The sequence below is a fragment of the Oncorhynchus mykiss genome, chromosome 19 (assembly GCF_013265735.2).
Source record: "Oncorhynchus mykiss isolate Arlee chromosome 19, USDA_OmykA_1.1, whole genome shotgun sequence".
In the NCBI taxonomy this organism is placed as follows: Eukaryota; Metazoa; Chordata; class Actinopteri; order Salmoniformes; family Salmonidae; genus Oncorhynchus; species Oncorhynchus mykiss.
Window position 1 is genome coordinate 15,082,549 of NC_048583.1, and position 20,232 is coordinate 15,102,780.

The 20,232-nt window shown below is 40.6% G+C and overlaps 2 protein-coding genes across 3 annotated transcripts in view; both read right to left on the reverse strand.

Moving 5' to 3' along the window:
* Nucleotides 1-20,232, reverse strand: part of LOC110497402 (gastrula zinc finger protein xLCGF3.1) — a 31,151-nt gene that overhangs the window by 1,909 nt on the left and 9,010 nt on the right. Inside the window, exon 6 of one of the 2 annotated variants that reach the window (XR_005037584.1) lies at nt 8,280-8,426. The exons of the other annotated variant lie outside the window; for it this stretch is intronic. The gene's annotated coding sequence lies outside the window, so the exon portion shown is untranslated. Of the gene's footprint in view, nt 1-8,279; nt 8,427-20,232 lie in introns of those variants that run through there. 2 annotated transcript variants of the gene reach the window in all.
* Nucleotides 2,245-7,728, reverse strand: LOC110497412 (oocyte zinc finger protein XlCOF29). Its single transcript, XM_021573508.2, has 3 exons — nt 6,932-7,728; nt 6,411-6,541; nt 2,245-5,528 (listed from the first exon to the last, which is right to left on the reverse strand). Exons 1-3 carry the CDS (start codon nt 7,188-7,190, stop codon nt 4,368-4,370), a joined length of 1,551 nt encoding a protein of 516 aa, XP_021429183.2. The 5' UTR covers nt 7,191-7,728; the 3' UTR covers nt 2,245-4,367.

Consider the following 20,232-nt stretch of genomic DNA (forward strand, 5'->3'; position numbering starts at 1 on the left):
AAATGTACGAAGTAAAAATTCAATTATTTTCTTTAGAAATGTGGTGAAGTAAAAATATAAATAGTAAAGTAAAGTACAGATACACCCCCCCCCCCCCAAAAAAAAAAGCAGAGTATCAGTATCAGTATACAGCAAGCGGTACCAGTGCACCAAGTCTGCAACCAGCAGGACCAGGGTTGGACGATATGGCCTAAAAATCATCTCTCTGTTTTTTCCAAACCAATTCACGATATACAGTACCAGTCAAAAGTTTAGATACACCTACTCATTCAAGTGTTTTTCTTTATTTTTGCTATGTTCTACATTGTAGAATAATAGTGAAGACATTAAAACTGTTTTTTTTAAACATATGGAATCATGTAGTAACCAAAAAAGAGTTAAACAAATATAAATATATTTTAGATTTAGATTCTTCAAAGTAGCCACCCTTTGCCTTGACAGCTTTACACACTCTTGGCATTCTCTCAACCAGCTTCATGAGGAATGCTTTTCCAACAGTCTTGAAGGAGTTCCCACATATGCTGAGCACCTGTTGGCGGATTTTCCTTCAGTCTGCAGTCCAACTCATCCCAAACTATATCAATTGGGTTGAGGTCGGGTGAAATTGGAGGCCAGGCCATCTGATGCAGCACTCCACCACTCTCCTTCTTGGTCAAATAGCCCTTACATAACCTGGAGGTGTGTTTTGGTTCATTGTTCTGTTGAAAAAAAATGATAATCCCACTAAGCGCAAACCAGATGGGATGGTGTATTTTTGCAGAATGCTGTGGTAGCCATGTTGGTTAAGTGTGCCATGAATTCTGAATAAATCCCTGACAGTGTCCCTGACAGTGTCACCAGCAAAGCACCCCCCACACATCCTCTTCCATGCTTCATGGAAACACACATGCGAAGAACATCTGTTCACCTCCTCTGCGTCTCACAATGACACGGTGGTTGGAACCAAAAATCTCCAATTTGGAATCCTTAGCCCAATGGACAGATTTCCAACGGTCTAATGTCCATTGCTCATGTTTCTTGGCCCAAGCAAGTCTCTTCTTATTATTGGTGTCCTTTAGTAGTGGTTTCTTGGCAGCAATTCAACCATGAAGGCCTGATTCACCCAGTCTCCTCTGAACAGTTGATGATGAGATGTTGATTACTTGAACCCTGTGAAGCATTTATTTGGGCTGCAATCTGAGGTGCAGTTAACTCTAATGAACTTATCCTCTGCAACAGAGGTAACTCTGGGTCTTCCATTCCTGTGGTGGTCCTCACGAGAGCCAGTTTCAACATAGCGCTTGATGGTTTTTGCGACTCCACTTGAAGGAACTTTAGAAGTTCTTGAAATCTTCCGGATTGACTGACCTTCATGTCTTAAAGTAATGATGGACTGTCATTTCTCTTTGCTTATTTGAGCTGTTTTGCCATAATATGGACTTGGCCTTTTACCAAATAGGGCTATCTTCTGTATACCACTCCTACCTTGTCACAACACAAGGAAAGAACTTACACACATTAACTTTTAACAAGGCACACCTGTTAATTGAGATGCATTCTAGGTGACGACCTCATGAAGCTGGTTGAGAGAATGCCAAGAGCGTGCAAAGCTGGCATCAAGGCAAAGGGTGGCTACTTTGAAGAATCTCAAATTTAAATATATTTTGATTTGTTTAACACTTTTTTGGTTACTACATGATTCCATATGTGTTATTTCATAGTTTGTCTTCATTATTATTCTACAATGTAGAAAATAGTAAAACAAATGAAATAACAAACCTTGAATAATTAGCTGTTGTAAAACGTTTGACCGGTAGTGTATATTATATAACTTTATAGTAAGAAGAATAAATGAACATAGAAATATCCTTTCTATTTTATTCAGCTATCTAATGATTCCCTAGCCAGTGCTCACATGGAGCAGCTATTCTGTGTTGAATGTAAAAAGTGATCATTTAAAACAGGTCCTATACACTTAATTTAAAGTTATTTGGCTACTTTAGTTGTGATACAAACCTCTTACAAATCAAAACATATTGGCTGCATGATGCAACTTTAGTCTGATGATTTGAAAGTCGCAAAAAAAAAAGGTAATGCTCTCAGTTTCTTGCCTAGACTGTGTACACTGTTCATTAGTCTCTTATTCTGTGCATTCAAATTGCCATCGATAGTATAGCCTTAATATGCTTGTACTGGACAGTGTTAATGAAATACGAGCGCTATAATAGGTGTGTTGGAAAAATGAAAAGCTCCTGACACTCATCATTCATTCATTATGAATACGATTTATTTGATTTAATTCTTCATTAATGTAACCACAATGTTCAGTTGAAATGACAGATGCACTCACCAACAGTAGGGACATCTTATTGATAAAATATACAACAAATGTACTTGGGCTAATTCACCATCTGATGAAGTGGAAACTCAAAGGGGCAGATTCAGTCTTGGAAATGTATGACTTTCCTATGCACTTCTGAAGCCTCAAATCAGACTGACAGCTAATTACATCAATGCAGCGTAATACATTCTGCAGTCAAACATTTTTCAATATGTAATCCAACATCTTTAGCGGATGTGTGCATCAAAAATTCAACCTTCACCTTTTCCTACTATTTCTGTGAAGTCTAGCATACCATTTGATGCATACATTGGTTTGTACCACACAGAACGCACTGAAACTGCAAGGCAAACGCAGCAGTCCATTGGAAATGAATGTACTTCTGATGTACCGAAACGCAATGATGCTGTCGATGTCTGTATTTGGTATTCAGAGTTACCTTGCTCAGTCGTGTAACGTGCTCTGCAGGTGCGGTTACCTTGCATGCTCTAAATACATTTCATTCAACCGCTGAAAACCCTCCCACTTGCTGTCCAACAGATTTTCTTGTGGAGTTTCCATTCAACAGGGTTTTCAGTACATGTATTTTAAGCAATCCCTTTAAATACGCTGTACCTTTTCAGTTAGAACTTTGTCAACAGACTCACTAGAATATATCGACAGAACGGGTTCAGAATATTAGGGATCAATGAAAGAAAGTTATCTAAATATATGCATATTTGCCTCCGTTTCAGCACCAATTGGTAGATTTAAAAAATACTCTGCTCTTGTAGATTATTTAGGGTAAGGAAAGTATTTATGAATCACAAAAAAAATTGGTTTGGAGAGCTTTTACACGCAAAATATTGATCCTGAAAGTTGCCATATTCAAGTTCAATCTATGAGATATTGGAAGGTGAGAAAATTGTACAATAGGGGTTCAAGAATATTCCTATAAATACATTATCCCTCACTAATCATGGAATTGTAGCCTAATGACTGGTCCAGTAATCATGAACCAGGCTCCAGGTTTAAACTGCTAAGTGTGGTCTCAGTTCCATAATGATTTAAATAGGCTACATGATCCAAATGATTGCAGAATGTAAGCCTAATATGAGCCACTAATGCTAGTGACTCTCTGGAACCATTTACAAGGACGTGACAGAGGAAAGAAAGGTAAATAGAATGGCAATGGAAGGATGTGAAACGTAGGCTACAAATTGAAAGAAACTAACACTAAAGTGACAGTTATAAATTAATGTGGGTATTACTGGCAGTGGCTCCCAATTGAATGGATACTATTTAACATTATAAACTGTAAAAATTAAAAATAGAGAAAAGCCTAGGCATATAATTAAAACCTTCTATAGCGCATAAATCGACTTGGTAGGTTCGGCGCTCAGAAGCCTATAGCTTGGGTCACCAAGCTAATCTAACATTAATCTAACAGTTAATGTAATGTCTTAAACTTTGCAGCATACCCAATGATGTCTATAGGCTTACGCAATCACTGCAAATGGCAGATGTGCGCTACAGGAGGCACCATTCCGTATAAGCTATATCTCAAAGCCATAGCCTACCAGATAGTTTGGTTAAAAAACAGTGATCCAGCAATTCATATTGAGAGTTGAGAAATAAATGTAATACCTACGGAAAGCTGAGACCCTCATCTCTCCAACAGTCACAACAGTGGGCCTGTTGGCTTTTCAAACTGTCATTTTTCCGCAATTGCAATTTGATTTGCATTTCACTCTCCTCTCCCATTCACTCAGAGTCCAGAGAGAGAGAGTGTGGTTTGGAGGATGGATGAGATGTTTCGAATAATAGCAGCGAGTCTATTTAAATATAAAAATGTGGAACTTGAAATTGAGTGTCATGGTCAATACACCTGCGTTTTCAGAATGCAACACTTTATAATTTTAACTAGAGCGCCGAGTATCAGGTTATTAGCGAATTGAAGGCCGTTAGCAAGTTTGGCAGGCTTATAACGCCCATCAGCGCCATTCATTTACAGAGCGCAGTTTTGGAGTAGCCAAGTTACCGTGAGTCACGTGGAATTAAACTAAGGTCATGACTCGTGACCGCTCGTCTGGGGGTAATACTGGGCCCTCTCTCCCGTGTGGACCTTTAGGTGCATCTTCAGCTGGTGCTGGTGGGAGAACCTCTTCTCACACTGGGGGCAGCTGTAGGGTTTCTCCCCTGTGTGGACCCTTTGGTGCCTCTTCAGGTTGCAAGTCTGGGCAAAGCTCATGTGACACTGGCTACAGCTGTAGGGTTTCTCCCCTGTGTGGACCCTCTGGTGGATCTTCAGGTTCCAAGCCTGGGAGAAGCGCATTTGACACTGACTACAGCTGAAGGGTTTCACCCCTACGTGGACCCTCTGGTGGATCTCCACCTTCTGGGGGCAGTTGAAGCCTTTGTTACAGAACATGCAGAAGAACCGTTTCTCTTTAGTACCGCCTGATGTTGCTCCCCCTTCCCCAGCCTGGACTCTAGCCTTGTCGTTTGAGTTCAATACCTGATCGAAAAGGATGCGGCCGTGTGAATCGGAAGGTGCCATCGACGTGGACACTGGGTTGCGATCCCTGAGCGCGTGTAAAGGGGAGTGGGTTGCGATATTTGGATTTGGCTCTAAACTTTCCCTGTAGTCTAAGAAGTCACTAGTGTTGCCCTGCGACTGTCCTTCTCCTAAGTGAGTCTGGTCTGCATTCCATGTCAGAGGATCGTCACCCTCCTCTTTCACAGTCACCTCATCTACAACCAGACCATCCCCTTTCTTATCTAGGAACCCTTCAGAGTATACACTACTACTGTACAGGTTCCAGTCCCCTCTTATTGGATTAGTATCTAAGCCCACAGGCACGTCACCAGGTATCTTCTCTGTCTCTGTAGCGTATGAACAGGTCGGATCATTGCCAGTCTGTAACGCATCACCTGAATCCCGATGGGACAGAACCGTCCTATGGCTCTGGTTACCGTAAAGTAAATACTCTGAGCGGGGAGTAGGAGGACAGCCCAGTCTCCTCAGCCTCGTTAGAGTCTCTGTCTCAGACTTGAGGACGGCGTTCGGCGTCCTACTGATGTCCCTGGGCTGCGCTGGGGTGGTGGTGAGGTCCTCTGTGACTATATGGGGCGCTCCAGTCTGGATGTCGCTGCTGTGTTGTGGATCCTCCTCTCCTTCAGACCTCTCCTGCTTGACTCCAGGACCTGCAGCCTCTGTATCTGCAGACTGACACAATAGGAGAGGCTATTATCGTTACATGAGTTGAATTAGATAAAAATGTCATAGGGAAGTCTCATAAGCTCCTATGGACAGGGCCGTGCACAGACCCCCCAAAATGCCTCTGTAGCAAAAATAAATAAATAATGAACATAAGCCTATTTATTTCTGCAACAACTGAATCATCACAAATTGTAAGCAAGCTAGTTACAGTAACTCCTAAAGAGATGACTGGCATCGGGAAAAGAGGTTGGGCTATCAGCTGATTATTGGTGTTGATGATTGATGTAAATCTGCTAGTTAGCTAGCTCGATTTATTTTACTGATTGTGATTAACCTCTGTATTTCTGCCTCTCTCTGCTGCTCGTATCAGCCAACCAAATATTGACGATGATGTAGGCTAAATCATGTGTGATCAAGTGTTAATCAAGTGTTAATAAAATGTTATGCTGCTATGGCAGCACTGTTGATATTTAATAGCAATCTCCGTACAGGGCAGACTGGGAAAAAGACGCAACCGGGCGTGCGCAAGCTCCGTACAGGGCAGATCAACAGGCGCAACCAACAGGGCGTGGGGAGGGGGGTGGTGAGCCTGACAACAACTTGCGGTCAATGGGTTCCCGAACAACAATGACAAAAAAATATTTTGGAGGAAATTATACGACCACCCAAAAGGACACCTTGGAGACTGGAAGGGCAGCCCTGTTTTCTTTCTGGCTTTGAGTTATTTCCAAACGAAACACTGCATAGTTGTCTATCTGTGCACGTGCCTGCTTATGGCAGATACATGAGGATGTACATGTAAGCAAGTGAATAGCCAAGGGGAGCCTTCCTGAAATAAACAGGCCACATTTAATTGACTCATTTTCAATTCAACATTATTTCACTAACCTCTATCACAATAACGTTCTGAGCTGAGGTTCCACTCCCCTCATCAACATTGATTGGTTGGTCACCTCTCCATGTATTGTGTCTCGCTGGCTTCACAAAGCTCCTGTGGCCTCCAGTGAGATTTCCGTCACCTGAGAGAGAGTGGTTGGGAGGAAAAGAGGTGGTCAGGCTACTTAATGTTAATGCTCAACACTATTTGGTGGATGTAATGTTACACTTCTCATAAGTTCTTGATATAGGCCTACTATTTATTGATATATGTATTATGTTCCATGCATCATATATTTTTCATTGAGTAAATAATGGGGAAAACAGTAAATCAAGAATCTGGTTAGAATATGATATTTTGTCTTTGCGCAAGTTAGATAGTAATCAGGGGACTGGGGGAATTATTGCATACTTTCCAAAAACTGACCAAAACTAAATTCTGGGTAACACATCTGAACACATGTGTAGTAGGGAGCGGAGTGACAAGCCCCGCAGCATCGGCCTTCTGCAAAATGTGCCTTTGCGAAATGTACCTCTTGCCATTCCTCTGTATCGGTCGACGAGCTTGACACTACTGGGACGACTGGCGAGGACGCGCTCCCGTGCCACCTTCAGTTCTTGTAGCTGTAGTTTCCTTCGCAATGCCCTGTTTTCTTTCTGGCTTTGAGTTATTTCCAAACGAAACACAGCATAGTCGTCGTCTACGAGTTTACAGATCTCTGCCACGGCTGCATTCGCTAGCACCTCCATGATGGAGGCTATTTGAGTGTGGAAAACCATACAGTTAGCCATAGCTAACCTTAGCAGCTAGCTAGCGTCACCTATATACTATCTATCAACCAAATCCTGTCTCCAACGCAAATTAAATACTACATGGGGTACGTATGTGATGCTGTGCAGATAAATTAGTCATATTTTGAATTCCATGGTGTTAATAAACGTCTAAATAACAACAAGAAAAACGCTAACGTGGAAATAGTTCTTGGTCATGGTTTACTTCCGTTAACACTGAAGAGAAAGGATGTTATTGGTTGGCGTCATAGCTCAAAGGGTGTGGCTAAATGAAAATGATGTGCGTGCTGTTCTTTGAATTACGGAAATGTTTTACATTACACATTAAATCTCCTATTCATGATCAGTATCTTTAAAGCTCAGAACAGAAAAAAATGACTAGCTGGAACTCGTCTGAGCGGTCGGTAATGAATGCCCGCACCCACTAGTACTAAAGTTGTATTGATTTCATTTTATGAATGAAGAACAATAATAAAAAAATATAGGCGTGTGCATCACTACTCCCATCGAATATATATTACTGAATGTAGTCTATTTCTACCTGACCTTGTTCCCCCATCTTTTGTCCACTCAGCAGATCAATGCTCTCTGGTCAGTCTTCTATTGTCTCCTCTTTCACTAGCAGCAGATCAGACTTCCCATCCTCCATGTCTACTGACTGTAAGAGATACAGAGTGAGAGGATGTTGGATCAAGAAATCTGATATGAGCATCCTGCTATGGAGCATCTTCTGATTGGGCAATGAGGGACTGCTATGATTACTATGCAAACATGTTAATTGATTTGATACTTTGCAAATGTGTTAGTTGATTTGATTACTTGACACTCTTTAATGGTTTGATCATTCAAAGGCATGTACAGACTTAAGACACATTTCATCACGACCTGGGCCCATATCCACAAAGTATCTCAGCGTAGAAGTGCTGATCTTGGATCAGGTTCCCCATCTGTCTGCATAGTCTTATTTATTATTATCTAAAGGCACTCCTGCTCAGAGTTGTTTCTCTATTAGTCTACACCTACTGTTTATGAAGCATGTGACAAATTATATTTTATTTTATTTTGAGTTCATAGTGGACTCACCTCAGTGTGTGGCCCTGTGATGTGATGCTCAGCTGGTTCCTCTGTGGGTTCAGGAGGAGGTGTAATCTGGTTGTCCTCCATGACCATGGTCCTCTCAGGGTTCCCCAGACCCTCCTCACTCCCCTCCTCCTTCACCAGCAGCACCTCTTCCTCCTGGAAGAGACAGATGATACAGATTACACAGGACAACACTCCCTCAGGTACGTACACACATACACAGATAATAACCACACTTTCAACATGGAGTGTTTACCCATCCCCACTAGTTTTGAGTCCTATACTGTGACAGACTTCATTGTTGTTAAACTATCATGGTGGACATAAATATGATGTTGTGGGTAAATATGAGTCAGCTAATGATAAGTCAAAAGTCATCAGACAAACCTGACTATTTATGTATACAGTAGGTGTTTGTTAATGTGTGGATATGTGTAGGTACATTTAGTAAGTGTATAATGGTTGATGGGTTCATACAGAATAGGGTGAGATCAGATGATGTATACTAAATAGTCTCAATTTAGTCTTAGAATTAAAAGTACCATTTTGTGATTATTAAACATAAACAAGTGTTAAATACACCATATGAAAACCACACATACACATCTCAACTTAAAATCTGCATGAACTTGTTAAACTGCATTAATAGGCATGAAATCTGAAAATATAGGCATTTGTGAACATCATATAGCCTACACAGTACAAACACAATATTTAACAGACTTTTTAGGTTCATATACAATTCCTAAATGCAACATTCTACCCAGGAATTTTCAACAGTAAAATCTGTTAATCCAATATTCCAAATGCATCTGTGAATCTGTATAGCACTTTATGACATCTGTTGATGTAAAAAAGGGCTTTATAAATACATTTGGTTGATTGATTCTGGTGACAACAATGCAAAATATTTTTTCTTTTAAGGGGAATTGCTAAATGTATGTAGATCAAAACATTTAATAAAAACATGTTTGTGAAATGATTACTTTCAGGCCCTTCCCAACATTGCAGAGAGAATAATATAAAAAGTATTTGGAATAAATACAAAATGAGTAACAAGATATTCTAAACTAAGTGTTTTGATAGCTTTCAAATGTAGTATCAGGTCCATGTAGAATAAATAAGCCTTTACATAATATCAAATAGCATTTTATTTGTCACGTGTCGAATACAACAGGTGTAGACTTTACTGTGAAATGCTTACCTTACGAGCCCTTTCCCAACAATGGGAACAATGAGATAAAAATGGAGAACATTTAGAAAAAAAGGAAATGGCAACACAATAAAACAACAGCGAGACTATATACAAGGAGTACCGCTACTGAGTCAATGTGCAGGGATATGAGGTAGTTGAGGTAATATGTAGGTAGGGGTAAAAAGGACTAGGCTAGATGGACAAGGATAGATCATAAACAGAGTAGCAGCAGCGTATGTGAAGAGTGTAAAAGTGTTATTCTGTGTTGGAGTGTCAGTGTAGTATGTGTCAGTGTGTGGGTAGAGTCCAGTGAGTGAACATAGAGCTGGTGCAAGAGAGTCAGTGACTCAGTGCAAATAAAAAGGTGTCAATGCAAATAGTCAGGATATGGAAAGATAAACTAAGTGCTCGATCCTCGTATATAATCCAATGAACAGAAATAGGACAGCACTCCGGTAAATAAACTTAACGCCACATAGGAGAGGAGATGGTGCTCAATTACCTCTCCAAAGAGAGACATATTGGATAGTCCACTTGGGCACTCTTGCCCCAGCAGGCCTGAATGAAGAAAGTTATTTTTCGTTGTATGTTTTTGTAGTAGTATATAAATAGGCCAAACATTTGGGTAATGACATCGTTACTGAAGAAGGGCTCATACCCGAAATACTCGTGCTGCAATAAAAACTGTCAGGGTAGCCATTTGATTAACTGTTCAGCAGGGCTTTCCTCTGACATCGCTTGGTATAAAGGTTCTGGATGGCAGTGATGTACTAGGCCGTACCCACTACCCTCTGTAGGTCGGATGCCAAGAGGTTGCTTGGGCGGTATGTAAATCAGAGTGGCTCCATGGTGCCTGGGATGATGATGTGAGCAATGACCAGCCTTTTAAAACATTAGGAAGTGATCTTCATGGTTACAATTAGGAATGGATGTGAATAGCAGTTGAACTGTTGTGGTTTTACAAGACAAGAATATGCACAACTTGTGAACAGTAGTTAAAGTGTTACAAATATGCAATATAAATAGGATATATACACATGAATGAATAACCATAGCATTACACTATTATAACAACTATAAACAGGGCTATAAACATAGCAGTATGACATTAACCTAAATAATAATCACTAGGAGAGAGAAACCAATTACTAAGACAGACAAGAGAAAGATTTCTGGCATTCTCTCCAGCCTGGTGAAGCTGTCTTCTGAATCTGCTAGGTTAAAGATCTGATCTGCCTGGCGCCACAGAGTCGTAAATTACAGTGCACAACAACAACAGTAAGTGGCTATGAGAAGCGTCACGGTAGCATGCTCATATGACACTCTATTTACTAGTACAAGCAATAACAGTGCACTTGTGCATAACCCCCTGTGCAACCAATGCAGTAGCAGGCACTTACACTGAACAAATACATAAAGGCAACATGTAAAGTGTTGGTCCCATGTTTCATGAGCTGAAATAAGATCACAGAAATTTTCGATGTGCGCACAAAAATCTTATTTCTCTCAAATTTTGTGCAGAAATTTGTTTACATTCCTGTTAGTGAGCATTTCTCCTTTGCCAAGATCCACCTGACAGGTGTGGCATATCAAGAAGCTGATTAAACAGCATGATCATTTCACAGGTGCACCTTGTTCTGGGACAATAAAACACCACTCTAAAATGTGCAGTTTTTTCACACAACACAATACCACAGATGTCTCAAGTTTTGAGGGAGCATGCAATTGGCATGCTGACTGCAGGAATGTCCACCAGAGCTGTTACCAGATAATTTAATGTTAATTTCTCTACCATAAGCCGCCTCCAACATAGATTTAGAGAATCTTGCAGTATGTCCAACTGGCCACACAACCGCAGACCTCGTGTAACCACGCCAGACCAGGACCTCAACATCTGGCTTCTTCACCTGCGGGATTGTCTGAGACCAGAAACACGGACAGCTGATGAAACTGTGGTTTCACACAACCAAATCATTTTTGCAGAAACTGTCTCAGGGAAGCTCATCTGTGTGCCCGTCGTCCTCACCAGGGTCTTGACCTGACTGCAGTTTGGCACCATAACAGACTTCAGTGGGCAAACGGTCACCTTCAATGGCCACTGGCACGCTGGATGAGTGTGCTCTTCCCGGCATTAACTGGGAATTGACTGGTTTTCTAATCCATGCCCCTACCTTTTTTTGTAAGGTATCTGTGACCAACGGATGCATGTCTTTATTCCCAGTCATGTGAAATCCATAGATTAGGGCCTAATGAATGTATTTAAATGTACTCTTTTCCTTATATGAACTGGAACTCATTAAAATCTTTGAAATTGTTGCATGTTGTGTTTTATATTTTTGTTCAGTGTATATATAGACAATATGCATAGCAGTATTCGCAACACACTTACATTACAGTTTGGTAGTATAGTAGAAAATATGTCTGCAAGCTTATCAAAATAACTTTAAGTAATTAGTGGTAATTATTATTATTATTACACAGCACGTCAAACCCCCTAATAAGAATTCATACAACTTACATTTCGACGTACACACGACATTCAGGTATTCGGGTTAATGTCCACAATAAAAACTCCTCAGAAAAACATGTCTTCTTCCTTCGCACATTGATAACACTCTTTTGGATACTGGAACATCTTCACTGTAGCCAGGTCAGTATCAGGCAATACGAAGGACCAGGAAAAAAAAAATGGTCTGAAAAAAAAAAAGAAATCTGAGCAGTTAGCTGTGAATGCCCTCATCCGCTAGTACTTAATACTGATTAAGGATCTGACTCACTACAGGCTGTCCGGCAAGAACAAGGCAGATGTTTTATTGGCTCTTGGCCACAACAACACATTACCACACAAGCACAGACTAAAAGTGATCGTCATGGTTACAATTAGGAATGGACAGCAGTTGAACTGTTGTGGTTCTTTTAGGCAAGAGTGTGCACAACATGTAAACGGTATTAGTTAAAGCGTTATAAATATGCAATATAAATAGGCTATACACACTAGTCATTCAGAGTAACAGTTATTCCAAGATCCATTGTAAATAACCAAAGTGTGTGTGTGTGCTAAATGTGTGGTGGTGATGAAGAAAATGAATAAAAACCCTGAAAGGAGAAGCATTCACCTTGTTCTTTTCGAGCATCCGGTAGAGCAGTGGTTCCCAAACTTTTTATAGTTCCGCACCCCTTCAAACATTCAACCTCCAGCTGTACCCCCTCTAGTACTAGGGTCATCGCACTCTCAAATGTTGTTTTTTTGCCATCATTGTAAGTCTGCCACACACACACTTTACAATACATTAGAATGAGTGTGAGTTGGTCACAATCAAGATTGTGGGAATTTACAAAGGACCAGGGCATTTTGCTCTTTACTTAGCCATTTTACATATAAAACCGTATTAGTTCATCAAAAATTGTGAACAACTCACCACAGGTTAATGAGAAGGGTGTGCTTGAAAGGACGCACAAAACTCTGCAATGTTGGGTTGTATTGGAGAGTCTCAGTCTTAAATCATTTTCCACACACAGTCTGTGCCTGTATTTAGTTTTCATGCTAGTGAGTGCTGAGAATCCACTCTCACATAGGTACGTGGTTACAAAGGGCATCAGTATCTTAAAAAGCACGATTTTCCAAGGCAGGATACTCTGATTGCAGCCCAATCCAGAAATCTGGCAGTGGCTTCTGATTAAATAAAATTTTCAACAGAACTGCTTGTTGCAATTTCGATGAGGCTCTCTTGTTCAGATATCGGTAAGTGGACTGGAGGCAGGACATGAAAGGGATAACGAATCCAGTTGTTTGTGTCATTCGTTTCAGGAAAGTACCTGCATAATATGGTGGAAATTACAAGATTATGTTATAATGCTGTTATTGCATCAAATGGTTGTTTAATGCAACAGAATAAGGGGTTGTTAGAACACTCATTTGTGTGTGTTCTACCGAGGATGGGACTCTAGAGATTTACAATGTATTTGGGTGATACGGCATTCCAGAACATGAGTTAATGTTTCTGTACTGGGGTACCAGGGGGAGATGGCTTCAGTATGGAGTTGGGGGGCCAGACACTGTTCTCTACACAATGATAACTGTTTTTACAGCAGATACTGTCTGCTGTGAATTATAAGTATCTTTCATACAGATCTTAACCTTGTGACCAATTCCATACATCTGTTGTTTGTCATGTAGACTGAAGGAGGATGGACTTTGCTATAAAATGCTGTGGCTCAAACCAGCTCGTTGAGTTCGCAGTGATCACCTCCAGGGGTGATTACCGACCAGCTCCATTACTGCAGTAATTAAATAATAAAGTTGGATTGTTTTGAAGAAATCTAAAAGTCTCTCCTTTTGATGACAATAATTTCACCACAGTAATTGTGCAACCAACTCACTCAGGTGCTTCGCTATATCACATTTTACATTATCCGTAAGCTTGCGTTCATTTGCACACAAAAAAATCATACAATGATGGAAAGACCTGTGTGTTGTCTTTGTTAATGAGGACAGAGAAGAGCTCCAACTTCTCAATCATAGCCTAATTTTTGTCCCGCTCATTGAATATAGTTGCGGAGAGTCCCTGTAATTGTAGATTCAGATCATTCAGGCGAGAAAAAACATCACCCAGATAGGCCAGTCATGTGAGAAACTCGTCATCATGCAAGCGGTCAGACAAGTGAAAATGATGGTCAGTAAAGAAAAGTTTAAGCTCATCTCAATTCAAAGAAATGTGTCAATACTTTTCCCCTTGATAATTAGCGCACTTCTGTATGTTGTAAACGCGTTACATGGTCGCTGCCCATATCATTGCATAGTTCAGAAAATATAAGAGTTCAGGGGCCTTGCTTTAATGAAGTTAACCATTTTCACTGTAGTGTCCAAAACGTCTTTCAAGCTGTCAGGCATTCCCTTGGCAGCAAGAGCCTCTCGGTGGATGCTGCAGTGTACCCAAGTGGCATCGGGAGCAACTGCTTGCACACGTGTTACTACTCCACTACGTCTCTCTGTCATGGCTTTTGCGCCATCAGTACAAATACCAACACATCTTGACTACCAAAGTCCATTTGATATCACAAAGCTGTCCAGTACTTGTCCTGGTTTGCAGAAGAGGATGTCTTCCTTAATTGACCCCCCATAAAAGTAACGGACATATACCAGGAGCTGTGCCAGGCCCGCCACGTCTGTTGACTCGCTTGTATGCGAAGCAGTAATTGTTTTAAAACATATCCTGCTATGTCACTGATGCGTCGTGAAACAGTGTTGCTTGATGAAGGCATTGTCTATAGTTTTTTATGGCCTTTTCCCCCAGCATTGTCCCAGCCATATCAGCAGCAGCAGGAATAATTAAGTCCTCCACAATAGTATGGGGCTTGCCTGTCCTAGCCACTCCGTAGCTCACCATATAAGACGCTTCTAGCCCCTTCTCATTAATGGTATCTGTTGCTTTTATACACACCTTACTACTGTAAAGTTGTCTTAATTCTTGCTCAAAAAACTCCTGTGGCTTATTTTTCAAATTGGCATGTTTTCTTTCTAAATGTTTGTGAAGAGTGAAGGTTTCATCGAGATGGGATAGTACTTTTGCACATACACTACCGTTCAAAAGTTTGGGGTCACTTAAAAATATCATTGTTTTTGAAAGAAAAGCACATTTTCTGACCATTAAAGTAAATCAAATTCATCAGAAATACAGTGTAGACATTGTTAATGTTGTAAATTACTATTGTAGCTGGAAAAGGCTGATTTGTAATGGAATATCTACACAGGCATACAGAGGCCCATTATCAGCAACCGTCACTCCTGTGTTCCAATGGCACGTTGTGTTAGCTAATTCAAGTTTATCATTTTAAAAGGCTAATTGATCATTAGAAAACCCTTTTGCAATTATGTTAGCACAGCTGAAAACTGTTAAAACTGGCCTTCTTTAGACTAGTTGAGTATCTGGAGCATCAGCATTTGTGGGTTCGATTACAGTCTCAAAATGGCCAGAAACAAAGGACTTTCTTCTGAAACTCGTCAGTCTTTTCTTGTAAGGGGGTAGTAGCTCTTCGGCTGCATCAGATTCACAACTGTCAGTGTCCATGATAACTCGTCTAACAACAAATGTGGAATTACTGATGCTAGCATTGGATGTGCTCGTGGAAGCAGAACAACTTGTGTCAACTAGCAGTACTACCAGTAGAGCAGGTATGTGTCTCTTTGGACGTGGGCCTTACTTTTTTAAAACCATTTATCAATTTTATCAGTTTGGCTACATACGGACCGTTGGTGGAATTCCCACGAGAGAGTAACGGTTAATGTGACTGGATGTTAATTATTTGTCTAGTCTACCTGTATTTAGTCTAGTCTACCTGTATTTAGTGTAGTCTACCTGAATTTAGTCTAGTCTACCTGTATTTGACATGGTGTTGTTATTTTGCTGAACACTAGATTTTATTTTTGGCAGTGAAACGAGGTTACACGGGTGAGAAAAAAACCTCAACAAATGTATAGCCCTGTTGGAAAATATAAATGGACTGTATGAAAATGTGAAAAAGTGTGTTCGCAAGAATGGAGTAGAAATAGAATAAAATACAATACAATAGAAAGACATTATTCCATCTACATCACCTCAGTAAGGTAAATAGTCAACTCTCCTTTATCTAGCCAAGGATTACTGTCTCTCTAAAAACAGGTATTTACAAGACTGTTTCAAATGATTAACAAAGGGTTAATGAGGGTTATGTGGTTAATTACCCTCTTACCTCAAGACACTTCACAACTATAATATGTCAGCTAAGGAATGGTTCCCAGATATCCCCTGTGTACATTTCAAGCCACACTGCTATGATTTCTCCCCATTGTGGACACTCCTATGTCTGATAAGGTTAGTCAGGAAGGAGAAGCTCTTGTAACATAGTTTGCACTACAAGGAACTCTCCTTGGTGTAAACAGTCTGGTGCCTTTTTACGTAGTTCGCCACAGCGAAGCGTTTCCCACACGTGGGGCAGGCGTACAGCTAATTGGCGCTCGTCCTAATACTCGGCCTCCCATGTTGTGACCCAATGACACCAGAGGTAGAAGCAGGAGTCACCACCCTCATGTGGTTAGTGTTTGAGCTCCCTCCTTGACCTCTAGCCATTTTTTTGGTATTGTTGTGATTGTGTGCTGTGTAATAGGCTAGGTACCTCTTCTGGTGAATGCCCATCCAGACGCTGTCTGTATTCATAGGGCAACCATGAGGTAGGTGAGGAAGGCTAGACCTAGGTCCAGGCCTTCTACGAAGCCGTTCACCAAGCATTAGAAGACAGACTTCCTGATAGACTCCCCACAGGGGATGCTGGAATTTCGTGATTTTAGTGGCAAGGCCATTTGAACTTCAAGAGGTGCCAAATCTTCCAGGGCACCAAGGTCATCTGCTAGGGCACCAAGGCCATCTGCTAGGGCACCAAGGCCATCTGCTAGGGCACCAAGGCCATCTGCTAGGGCACCAAGGCCATATACAAAAATAGCCAATTAAATTGATTTGAAAACCAAAAAACACTAGCTATTCTGTTAAGAAAACATACGTGGGTGTAAATGTACATAAATAATTTGCCTACAAGTCAAAGTGTAAGTGATAGCCTATGCCTATTGGCTACAGCCTGTCATGTCCAGACCGATGCTGACATGAGGGAGGCACCTGAAAATGTAGCCAAACTGTAATGAGACTTTTAATTGCGCATTATATACTGTGTGTATATACAGTGCCTTGCGAAAGTATTCGGCCCCCTTGAACTTTGCGACCTTTTGCCACATTTCAGGCTTCAAACATAAAGATATAAAACTGTATTTTTTTGTTTAGAATCAACAACAAGTGGGACACAATCATGAAGTAGAACAACATTTATTGGATATTTCAAACTTTTTTAACAAATCAAAAACTGAAAAATTGGGCGTGCAAAATTATTCAGCCCCCTTAAGTTAATACTTTGTAGCTCCACCTTTTGCTGAGATTACAGCTGTAAGTCGCTTGGGGTATGTCTCTATCAGTTTTGCACATCGAGAGACTGACATTTTTTCCCATTCCTCCTTGCAAAACAGCTCGAGCTCAGTGAGGTTGGATGGAGAGCATTTGTGAACAGCAGTTTTCAGTTCTTTCCACAGATTCTCGATTGGATTCAGGTCTGGACTTTGACTTGGCCATTCTAACACCTGGATATGTTTATTTTTGAACCATTCCATTGTAGATTTTGCTTTATGTTTTGGATCATTGTCTTGTTGGAAGACAAATCTCCGTCCCAGTCTCAGGACTTTTGCAGACTCCATCAGGTTTTCTTCCAGAATGGTCCTGTATTTGGCTCCATCCATCTTCCCATCAATTTTAACCATCTTCCCTGTCCCTGCTGAAGAAAAGCAGGCCCAAACCATGATGCTGCCACCACCATGTTTGACAGTGGGGATGGTGTGTTCAGCTGTGTTGCTTTTACGCCAAAAATAACGTTTTGCATTGTTGCCAAAAAGTTCAATTTTGGTTTCATCTGACCAGAACACCTTCTTCCACATGTTTGGTGTGTCTCCCAGGTGGCTTGTGGCAAACTTTAAACAACACTTTTTATGGATATCTTTAAGAAATGGCTTTCTTCTTGCCACTCTTCCATAAAGGCCAGATTTGTGCAATATACGACTGATTGTTGTCCTCTGATCAGTCTTCTCCTTGTATGAGCTGAAAGTTTAGAGGGACGGCCAGGTCTTGGTAGATTTGCAGTGGTCTGATACTCCTTCCATTTCAATATTATCGCTTGCACAGTGCTCCTTGGGATGTTTAAAGCTTGGGAAATCTTTTTGTATCCAAATCCGGCTTTAAACTTCTTCACAACAGTATCTCGGACCTGCCTGGTGTGTTCCTTGTTCTTCATGATGCTCTCTGCGCTTTTAACGGACCTCTGAGACTATCACAGTGCAGGTGCATTTATACAGAGACTTGATTACACACAGGTGGATTGTATTTATCATCATTAGTCATTTAGGTCAACATTGGATCATTCAGAGATCCTCACTGAACTTCTGGAGAGAGTTTGCTGCACTGAAAGTAAAGGGGCTGAATAATTTTGCACGCCCAATGTTTCAGTTTTTGATTTGTTAAAAAAGTTTGAAATATCCAATAAATGTCGTTCCACTTCATGATTGTGTCCCACTTGTTGTTGATTCTTCACAAAAAAATACAGTTTTATATCTTTATGTTTGAAGCCTGAAATGTGGCAAAAGGTCGCAAAGTTCAAGGGGGCCGAATACTTTCGCAAGGCACTATATATATATATATATATATATATATATATATATATATATATATATATATATATATTTATTAGGCTAAACACCAGTCATGTTTGACAAATACAATGTAGCATCATTATTACTATCTAAAGGCTTGATTCTGTCAAATACTTGAGGCATTGTTCATTCCGACAGGAGAGAAAGGCCAGTGCCAGTGCACTGCAACATTACCCAACTTGCAATCTGTATTTTATTTTGAAACTATTTAACTGTAAATGGAACTGTTTAAAACCTGGACATTTTTTGTCAGTTTATGAGGCATGTCTTAACATTCCTATGGTTGGAAAATGGTAAGGGGGATTATTTTCTAAACACTGCCTCATATCCCACTGAAACCAGTAGGGTCTATTCTTCTCATGTTCTCAACTTTCTTTCCTTGTCCTACAGCCAAAAACACAATCCTAGTCATATGAACAACCCATGCTTGTTGTTGCATCTTTAGATCTTCCCTCTTTCTAAAGGATTTTTGAAGGATATTTTCATTTCTGCCATATGAAACCGCTCGCATTTGCAGTGTACTTTTGAGAATGGTGTTTCCCTGCTAATTGCATTTTGGAACATTCATGCTTATAGCCTACACATTGCTGCGTTCATAATGTAAAGAAATAGCCTAATAGTTTAGCAAGATTTTAAACTAAACTTTTTGATCTGTTGCATCAGCCTCATTGCTTTTAAAGGGGTTTTTGATGTACAGGGGTTGTATTAATTTTGGATCGATCATGTCCCACAACATGTTCGGAATATATCTTTCTCGCACAGAAGGACAAGCTGACCAATATAATACTTTAGTACTATGGGGGATAGGAGATTGACATAGGCTGTTCGTTGGGTCTACTCATCTTGTTGGCTGATGATCACCATATCATCTACTCTGCCTCATCATTGGGGAGAAGTGCCTTGGTCAGCGAGGTGACCAAGAACCCGATGGTCACGCTGGCAAATCTCTAGAGTTCCTCTGTGGAGATGGGAGAACCTTCCAGAAGGACAACCATCTCTGAAGCACTCCACCAATCAGGTCTTTATGGTAGAGTGGCCAGACAGAAGCCACTCCTCGGTAAAAGGTACATGACAGTCAGTTGTACAACTAAATGAATGAAGTGAATGAACTGAAAATGTGGCATTTAACCCAACCCCTCTGAATCATAACACACAACAAGGTAAACAGGTACAGTGCTTCATTTGAGGCGGATCTGGAACCTCTCGGTTTAAGACTGTTTTGTCCCGGAACCTATTTGTCAGGATCCGGTAACTCTTTTGACATGGATTTCTCTCTCAATTGCCTCTGTTTATTCTCCTTCCCCCACAAAAAAAGCTAATGTGAAAAAGTACATTTTCAGGAGAGGATTTCAGTTCTAAGATTTGATTTGGGTTGGGCCGGACCGGGTTTAGAGTTTGTGTAACATTGTAACCTATGTTTGAGACCAACGCTTGGCGGTGGCTGTGAGAAGCGCGCCTGTATCTAACTAGAATGAGATTCACTTTCTATG